This window comes from Dipteris shenzhenensis, chromosome 1 (assembly GCF_047967505.1).
Source record: "Dipteris shenzhenensis isolate YYH24624 ecotype China chromosome 1, Dip_SZ_1.0, whole genome shotgun sequence".
Taxonomy (NCBI): Eukaryota; Viridiplantae; Streptophyta; class Polypodiopsida; order Gleicheniales; family Dipteridaceae; genus Dipteris; species Dipteris shenzhenensis.
This window is the reverse complement of record NC_141596.1, coordinates 6,000,441-6,010,086: the sequence shown is the minus strand read 5'-3', so window position 1 is coordinate 6,010,086 and position 9,646 is coordinate 6,000,441. Positions and strand designations below refer to the sequence as shown.

General features: G+C 41.9%; 1 protein-coding gene across 4 annotated transcripts; it reads right to left on the bottom strand.

Annotated features, from left to right (window-relative positions):
* Positions 1–2,600: 2,600 nt before the first annotated feature.
* On the bottom strand, positions 2,601–9,302 carry LOC147905292 (SSUH2-like protein). 4 transcript variants are annotated; one of them, XM_087398428.1, is made up of 5 exons: positions 9,068–9,207; positions 5,507–5,659; positions 3,696–3,755; positions 3,151–3,197; positions 2,601–2,888 (listed from the first exon to the last, which is right to left on the bottom strand). In XM_087398428.1, the coding sequence occupies exons 2-5, from the start codon at positions 5,552–5,554 to the stop codon at positions 2,801–2,803; spliced, it is 243 nt and encodes an 80-aa protein (XP_087254554.1). In that variant the 5' UTR covers positions 5,555–5,659; positions 9,068–9,207; the 3' UTR covers positions 2,601–2,800. The 4 variants fall into 4 exon arrangements, with proteins under 4 accessions (XP_087254554.1, XP_087254475.1, XP_087254328.1 ...); XM_087398349.1 differs by lacking the exon at positions 5,507–5,659 and having other exon boundaries at positions 3,696–3,765; positions 9,068–9,302; XM_087398202.1 differs by lacking the exon at positions 5,507–5,659 and having other exon boundaries at positions 9,068–9,283.
* Between the last annotated feature and the right edge of the window lie 344 nt (positions 9,303–9,646).

The window sequence follows — 9,646 nt, the reverse complement described above, 5'->3', positions numbered from 1 at the left end:
TTACCCATGTCATTATAGATACTCATGGATTGAGGTTTATCCTAGTGTTGGTGTTTGGATAATATATTGCCAAATATGTTTCAAAATTTCTATATTCATAATGCATGATAATGAATGATTGGTATGGAGATGGAGATGGAGATGGAGATGGAGATGGAGGCGGCAGAGAGGAAGGCAGAGATGGAAACGAAGACGAAGATGGAGACGAAGATGGGGATTGGGATGGAGATGGAGACAGAGACGGAGACGGGGATTGGGATGGAGATGGAGACAGAGACGGGGACGAAGACAGAGATGGAGATGGAGATGGAGATGGAGATGGAGATGGAGATGGAGATGGAGATGGAGATGGAGATGGAGATGGAGATGGAGATGGGGATGGAAATGGAGTGAGTTGACAGAATGCTCCATTGGAAAGAAAAGATTCATTGCCCCCCTTAGAAGGCAGGAACACAAACACAAACTTGTATCCGTCCACTTTCACTACAAGCATAGGCACTTTAGGAAGGAGTTATACAATTTTCAAAGTGGAGGGTGAGCGAGATGCATAACAACAATGGTCTAACTATACACTAGATTGAAAATGAACAGAAATGAGCATATGTATATGAGATATTAGGTTAGCTCCTTTTTTGCTCCTCTTGAACCATGCACATGTGTGTACTTTATCAATTTCTCTAACAATTCATTTAGCATATATACACGAGCCATCAAGGTTGCAGTCCCCATATACTCCTTCTTGGGCCCTCTTGAACCAGAACCATGCACTTGTGTGTGTAATCTATCAATTGCTCTAACACTTCATTAGCAAGAATCCCCACTTTCATTAATTTTTACAACTACTTTTTGGAAATCTCTTGCTAAACCAGCATTCTTTACATTTTCTTACCTAAAACATAGTTTAGACCAAGTGCATCATGGCTTCACTAACTTCAAAAATCTAACATTCATTGACACATAATCAAAACTCTCACCTACTAAGCAAGACCTTAACTGCCCTGATACCATGTGAAAGAGGACACACACTCCTACACTCAATACACACAGCAACTAGGATGACACAGATCCTACAAAGTTGGCTATACAAAGTGTACACTCTATCATATGAAAAAGATGAATACGATACAATATATACTGAACCCTAAGGGGGTTGCCCTAAGTCCATAAGGACTTTTCACAAAAGGACTTAGGATCCCTGCTAGAGCCTCTATCCTCCTATCCATTTACCCATATATACAGCATATGCACATGGATGATGACCAGCCCAACGACCCTTAGACTTCAACAACTTACCAAAGCTCCCCACAATAGCTTGACTAGTGAAGGCCTCCAAGACCATCAGATAGGCCTTACTCTCTATGAGGAAATCCAACATCAGCTGGAATCTATTTCAGTCAATTAGATTAGCTCTTAAGGTAGCAGCCCAGGAGGAAAAATAGTATCCAACATCAGCTTGAATATATTTTCGTCAATTAGATTAGCTCTTTAGGTAGCAGCTCAATCCCCACACGTCATGCTTCTCACAAGAGAGCCACTAGCCTCCTAGATGGGTGATCAAGGCAAAACTCCAATAAGCTCAGACAGAGCATGCAGAGATCATGCAGTCCCTAAAAATACAGCACCCAAACGATCACATTACTGAAGCTCCCCACAATAGCTTGCCTAGTGAAGGCTTACAAGGCCATCACATAGGCCCTACTCTCTATAAGGAAATCCTTATCTGGTAGAGCCCAGGAGTAAAAACAGTACTGAACATCAGCTTGAATATATTTCGGTCAATTAGATTAGCTCTTAAGGTGGCAGTTCAATCATGACAAGTCATGCTTCTCATTATGAGTCTAAGCCATTCATTTCTACACTAAGCATTATGTGATCGTTCTCTATGTATGCTTGTCTTTTCTTTTTCATCTTACCGGGTACCCTTTGCTTCTATTTATTTTTATGAATGTACCTAGCATGGCGATAAATGTTTGGCGAATATTCTGATTGAGATCATACATGCAACGTTATCTGCCAATCAAGCGAGCTACCATCTTCTCTCATCACGAGCCCAATTCTGTGAAATTCCTTCTGGAAATGAACGACAATGCAGCCTAACCTCAACTCCACTAAAAGGTATGGCAAGAGTTTATGATTTGACTTCACTATCCAATCCTACAAGAAAGCAGGTTCAATAAAATGGAAAATGTTTTCTGGAAAAAAGGAGTGAAAGTGGAAGCAACTGCAATGAAAGGGAGATGTTCTATCTGTTGCTTATACATTGAATCATAGGGTTGATCTATTGTTCAGTGTGTTTAGAGAATATTAGGCTTACGAAAGATGTCCTCATTCGCAAGCCTATCACAGGGGATTACCTTTCGTTTTCTGTTTAACATGCAATGAAAGCATAGTAAAATGGGACGTTGAGCTACACAGCTTACAACAATAGTATGTCAGATTCAGATAATTTAAACTAGCAAAGTCGCAACTATAAAGACTTCCTATTTTCATTTCCATGATCCATCCTGTTCTATGGGTAGCATGCTCAAGACTACATTCAGACTCAAAACCAATGAAATGATCTCATCAATAAATAGACTCAGACACGTGTTATAATGCTCTTGTCCAACATTAAATATTGCTCAAAGAAGCTGGCCACATAGTGGAAATTAGCTCTCGTCTCAGCTCTCCTACTGGCAAGAGCACAAAAAAACTTAAATTTCGTCTTCACAAACAGAAACAATATTAACAGGGCCAACTTCAGTATTCTAGTGTATTACTGTACATCTGCGTAAATCCATGAGTTCTCTCCTGTAAAACTTCACCTTTCTCCTCTTTGCTCAGGGGTTAGTCCACCTTTACCACAATTTGGGCAGCTTATAAGGCCAAATCCTTGGCAATCAAAACACCTGCACATTTAAACAAGGAATCAGAAACTTCCTATGCATTATTCGTGAGCCGCTTGTTTGAAGTCTCAGATAACTTGCTGCTTCCATTAAGTGCCCTGAATTCAGTGCATTTTATAGAAAAATAAACCGTACACACTGGTACACAGCAGGGCTGAATCGATGCCTAAAATGAGATGTAGAGGGTCATGGCAAAGAATGCATCCATAAAAGAAATAACCAAGCTTTGTGAAACATCCAGAAAACAGGGTAAATCCAAACTTACTTCCAACGCTCAAACATGTTTCCATTCTTCTTGTTCTTCCCACTGCCCTGAAGGCAACGAAAACGGAGACATAAGTGTCTACTAGCATACCACCTACAAAAAACAGATACTTGATTGAAAATGTTAAGTTCGTAAGGCACATGGACCAATCCTTGCCATGACCAAAAGAATACAAGAAAGGCTAATAACAACATAAGGGCCGTCCCGTCTCTTGTATCATGTAGCAGAATATGTGACAGTGAAAACTGGGGGCTTAAAATTTTCTACTTTTTCCTACCACACACTTACATGTGAGCCAAATCTAAATCTTTGCTTTCAAACTGGTGTAAAAAGCAACCGCTCTATCAAGGGCTCACGATCTCAGACTAATCAGAAAAACCAGCCTGAGTGCGAAGTGCCAGGTTATGCAAACAGAAGCAAATTTGCACATCTGAGTAAGCAACAGCTCATGATTCATCACTATAGGCATTGTATGATGCTGACATTCATTCATGTGTAACCCCTCTCTACAAAAGATTGAATTCTGCAATGTATTTGAAGCTTACCTTACAACCTGGACACTCCAGCGAGCCTTTTCCTCTGCACTTTGCACAACCTTTCCCAGCCTGTATGCAGCTTGACACAAAGCCTCAGAATGTTAGGGGAAAAACATCAATCAAATGCAGAACAATTCTGTGCCACACTCATTCTTGATGTATCCGGTTTCTCTCCCCCAAAGAGTCAACTAAGGTCCAGACATGGAAAAGCAGTTACGACCAAACCTGAGCCTTAGAAACCAGAATCGCAGGTTCTAGTCCGAGGAACAAAAACAGCCTATTCAGTAGAAATAAACTCTCCAATATGATCCAACTTGCATTACAATGATGGAAAAATGTTGCTTCGTAGGACAAAGCCAGGCAAGCCGTATCATGAGAGCTTGCAGGCTGAGGTTTTTGCATGGTAGTGAGACATTAGGCGCTGTCATTGCAGATACCAAGGCAGTTGGGTAGATTTCCGCAAGGTCTGTATCACCGATGGATTGTCGAAAATTCCTCTCTATTACTATGGGTATAGGCCCATTTGGAGCCTTAAAACTTCTTCTGTTATCACAGCAAACTTTCAATGAATCTCTTCAACACAAAAGCCATAGTTTTAACACTTCATATGCTCGTCTCTGAGGCTGATTTTGTACATTTGCAGGGTGCTACTTTGAAGTCTGTACAAATATCTTGATGCCATGTTTCTAGGATTTTGTACATTTGCAGGGTGCTACTTTGAAGTCTGTACAAATATCTTGATGCCATGATTTTGTACATTTGCAGGATGAATCTCAGTATGAGCTCTGTGCATAGTACCTGGTTAGGGAAGGAATACACATCTCTTTCCATACTAGAGAGGCAATATTTCACAGACCGTGTCCCAGACATAAAGACGAAATATAAAGGAATTTAAACTTGCTGGTGAAACCAGCAGCCATGTATGGAGGGGCCATATTGGACCCAAATTGCAAAGGCATTATTGATCCCAATTTGAGCAACTTCAGTCCTCATGTTTCAAGACTTATTCGGGGTAATTCCTCTTGACCCACATAGCTGAGTTTGTGGCCACTCTCCTTCAGCTAGAGGGACCCTTTCAGACGATGACTTATTTAGCAGCAGGTCCTGAGGTTCAGTGACTCCATCTCAGGATTGTCTAGACTTTCCTGGCTCATCTTTCATCAGGGTTTACACTAAGAGATCTGTCACCTACTATAAGTTTGAAAGTGAGGCTCTATATTTGACTCCAGCTGGCATGCCTCCCTTCCAATACAGTTTGGATAGTCTAACATTGAGTCTGATCTTCTGAATAGACAGGTTCTCCTACAGCTGGAGGTGCGCAATCCTCGAGCTCCCTCATACTGGGAGAAGTCAATCTAATACACAGAGAACCTCCTCCGCCTTGTCACAAACAGCAGCATCATTCACCCAGCATACGTCATTCCATCTCTTGCAACGTCCAATAACTTGCTTCAGATATAGGCTTCTTCTGACACAACATCATTACAATTCCACTCCAGCTAACTTTCCATAAGATTGTTGGCTCATGTACAACGCCTCCATTCCGCTCAGTGATGGATATGCCTCATCTCCAGGGAAGGGAACAGAGCAGACAACCATAAAGACATCCAATCACATTTCTTGATACAATTTTAAAGATATTGGCATTGCATATTTTGTCCAACTCCTCCTAATGCATGACACGCACACAGTTTTCCAAAACTGTAGCATTTTGGACAGTACTTCATACTATGGCAGTAGGACTGGGGTGCAGCAGAGGAAATAGTTCTCTCATCACTCTTCTAGTAGTTAAGAATGTTTAAGATAGATTGAGTTTGTACTTCATAGAGAACACTGTAGTGGTATTTGTGTCTCTGCGATGGACTCATGATATCTTCGAGTTGTGCTCAATTGCATTGAGACATGTGCTCCTTCAGAGACATGGGAGAGGCCTTCCCTCTTCAACGAGAAGAATGTCCTCCCGTGAAGGATAACTGCAAGAAATACCAGAAAAATATGTGAATGTTAGGTGCTATAAAAACCACATAGTATACCAAAAAGAAAGTAGTGAGCCTCATGTCGATGTAGTTGCACTTTGGCTCAAAAAGCAATGTATGATGGAGGATCACAGAAATAGTTGGAGGCCTCTTTTGAGTATTTGAATTTCATTCAATGTGATTAAAAGTTTCATTACAATCTTCTAGCTAGCTAGAATTGTAATTCCAAAATTACAACAAGATGTAAATGCAGTATCTTGACAAGCTCAAAGCCTATTGCGGAGTACTTTTAAAGATAAGTATTTAACTAAGTCACCCTTATTGTTGTACAATTGAAATGATAGATGGACTAGTAGAAAATCCAAAGAGTAATCGATATGCATCATGAAAAAGAAAATGTGTTTTCGGGAAGCTATTGATGTCATAATAAAAGACAGGATTGATTGATTAAGGATTCCCTCTTGCCACTTCCCCCTTTATATTTCAAGCCAAGGGCCTAGGTTACTATCTCAAGTGCAGGACTTGGGTCTAGTATTCTCAAGAGCCTTGATTCAACAAGAGCATGACCTCCTAGAATTTTGAGTTTACAGATCACACCCCCTTGTTCATGCAAAGGATGGCATCGAGTCTAAATTGGCACCACAAGCTTCCATACTGACATTGCTTGGTGTCAGAGGACAAGTTAATTGGAAAACATCTACCAGACGGCTCCTCAACCTCAGTGGGAAGAGGTCCTGGGTTTATGTTAGCTTTATTCAGGACCGATTTCCAGATATCTTGGCTGGTAGGGGTTGATATTTCAGCTCGGCACAGGAGAGCATCTACCAAACACTACTCTATTGGAGCATATACCTTTGTCTCACAAGTAGAGCTTACGTGAGTGACCAGAACTGTTGGTGACGGCGGATTGCTATATTGCTTCTTGGTGGTACTTCACAGAGGATGCTTATGTTAGCTGAGCTGGAACTTCCTATAGACAAGTTCTTCCCTCTTACGGAAGAGGGCTGGGGATCAATGACCTGGAGATGCAGAGCCATGCTTGGTGAGCCAGGTTATAGTTTGAGGCTTGACTAACAAATGGAAACACTCAGCGCTTAGGAAAGACTTGGCAAGTGTCATTCAAATGGGTCTTCACAGATAACCCCTCGCAGAGAGAGCTCGCCATTGGTGAGGAACCTCATGCAAATATGGAGATGCCTGCAACCGGCACTACCTCTGGCTAGTCCACTATGCGAAGACCTACTATGGCACCTAGAGATCTCAGACATAGGAAGAAATCTTAAAGCTCGTATGCACATCACATGGGCACCACCGAACTACCCTATTCCTTTGGAACAAAGGCACATGTATACAACTCAATTCAAGAGAAGGCTGTTGAGCCTCTCACACTAAGGGAGCTAGTTGCTAGCACAATTGATGCAGCTATCCTGACCACTTGTTGGGAGGAGCTTTCCACAAATTCAGGAGCGTGTGAGCCAAAGTAGGACATGTGATAGTAAGAAACTGTATGTCTTAAAATTAGAATTCCATAGCATATTTTGAGTCCTCTTTGGGGACGTATCCTAAATGCATATATCAGAGCTAGGTAACGTGCTTCAATACCCCTCTTAAATTAGCATTAGTTAGAACTTTTGAACTAAAAGGTCCAAGATATAAGCTCAACAACAATAAGCACCGCATTTGTTAGATGCTGATGGTTTTGGCCGATGCAATGTTGTTGTCAAAAGTGCAAGGATTTGTCAATAATGGTGGGTTTGTGAAATGTATGTAACCTATTCATAAGAGGTAGCATTAACTAAGCCTACCGTCACACTTTGGACTTTTCCTCAATAAAGGAATAGTAAACTTCAAAATGTTTTGTCTTGGCATAAACACTAGATTCTTTGCGAGTTGAATGCTAATTATGTTTTGAAGAAAGGGTTGTCGGATCTCTGAAGAAGTATCCGAATTTTTCCTGCTTTGATTGAAGATCGTGCACTATTGGTTGTTTCTCGTGTTGCTGTGATATCGTTTTTGGGGTAGGACTGAACAGGTTTCCACTGATCGATTTATCAACAACCCTTCCTACCTAATCTACATTTGTGTATCCAAACGATTCTAGAGCAGATTTGTTCTCATATATCAGGCCATAATCCCATAAGCCTTTTAAGTACCTATGTAGACTTTTAGCTACTTGTAGATATTTCTTGGTTTTCGCATAAGTTTGACTAAGCTACCAGCTGCATATGAGAACGTGTGATGGTCAGATAGACTTGTAATGTTGGGATCAATATCCAGTGCATCATCATCCATTGAGATAGCAGTCCAATTTGAGATTGGACTCCATGGTGTTGGTAGTGGGTCAATTGTGCATATCAGACAATAGTATGACCTTCTGAAACTTGATAATCATAAGCCCTTGTTGAGAATTATATCCCATGATTTGAGGATAAGTTATGTAAAAGAATTCCCAAACCTTTGAAAAGCTCAACGAATGGAGAATGAGGACTGTGAAGACTAGATAGAGAGGAAGAGTTTACTATGAAGGCAAGCTAAAACTCTTGCAAGAAGATTGTAGCGTGCACACTGCAACGAAATATTTCATGAGATGGAGTATAGCCTAAGACTATTATTCGAGAGGCCTCTCGAAGGTACCCAGACTAGTGTGACTGGCAATCTATAACAAGGAGGTGGAGAAGCCAGTTGAAGACTCCGAGTCAGCAGTTGAAATCCACCAAGGAAGACTTTTGCGAAAGGACAAGACTAAGAAGACCTATATCTTGAACGCGTTGTCGAAAGAGATACATTTGCACCATAATCTCCTATGATTGTGCTTTCTGTGCCGGTGTGGCGGCCGAGCTAAGACAGGTATTTGAAACGTTCATTTGGATTGAGCGTGAATGGGGTAACACCATCAGCAGTCTCCGATAAAATGTTAAGTTTCTCGGGCATTGGTAAACAAGCTGAACAAGGTAAGAATCTCCCGAGTGTCCGTGGTTATGCAGCTACAAATTTAAGATTGCCAAGACTTATGGCAGCTTTGTCCGCTGGTTTAACCGGATTCAGGACAAAATGCTTTGCGCTAACTCTGCTGTTGAAGCCCGTATGGACTCAGTGGGACGGAAAGACCTCCCTGATTCTTTGTATAGTTCCAATTTCTATCACACGTCTCCGATACCCAACGGGTCTCCGCAAGCCGTCCCTTCCTCAGGTACTTGATGAGACGCATTGCAAGATCTCCACAGTTTAGCGCCGACCACACACTTTGCGTCTTGCGAATGCGACACTAATTATGAGGGGAGCTTCTTCAAGATTAACAAGAAACCAAAACGAGAATGAAATCTGCGTTTGTATTGGTTCTTGTTTACGTGTATTTCCAAGAGAAGCTCGAACTGAAGTTGTGCTTGCAAAGTAGCTGAGAATTACCAGTCGGGTCTGGATCAGAGGCGGACCTGCTCGGATGGCGGGGGCAAAGCGGGCACGAGGAGGGGCAAGGGATGGAGATGGAGGAAGGTGGTGATGCAGAGAAGGGCATAGATGAAGCAAGGTCGAAAACTGAGTCGTGAATTCCATGCTAGGGAGGAGAGGTTACGAATAAGAATTGGGAGTTGGAGTGCAATTACTGCTTGATAGAATTGTTGGAATGGATATCATTTGAAAGGCTAAAAGGATGCCACGTTGGAGGATTGAGATTTGCCGCATCCTCTTCCATCAGCTTCAATCTGCTGCTGTTTCCACGAATGCATGGCAGCGCCAGGTTACGATTATTGCTTCTTCCTGGTGCCCATTTTTGATGGGCAATTGTTCGTGCTTTTTCTTTGTGCAATTGTTCGTGTGCTGAACCAACGGACAAACGATTGTTGCTTCTTCCTGCTGCCCATGTTTGGGCTTCTTCTTCCTGCGATTGCTCGCCAACGTCGCCGCTTGTTGCATGAGGATACCCGTTGCTGTTTCTTCTCTCCTTTTTGTTGGTTTCACATGTTTGTGTCCCAGTGTTCTCTGAAT

Excerpts from the sequence above, each read along its gene's own strand:
- LOC147905292 (XM_087398202.1), bottom strand. The coding sequence starts at position 9,214 with ATGGAATTCACGACTCAGTTTTCGACCTTGCTTCATCTATGCCCTTCT. Across the intron at positions 3,756-9,067 it reads CTCTGATCCAGACCCGACTG|GCTGGGAAAGGTTGTGCAAA; the intron begins GTAATTCTCAGC and ends AGCTGCATACAG. Across the intron at positions 2,889-3,150 it reads AACATGTTTGAGCGTTGGAA|GTGTTTTGATTGCCAAGGAT; the intron begins GTAAGTTTGGAT and ends TTAAATGTGCAG.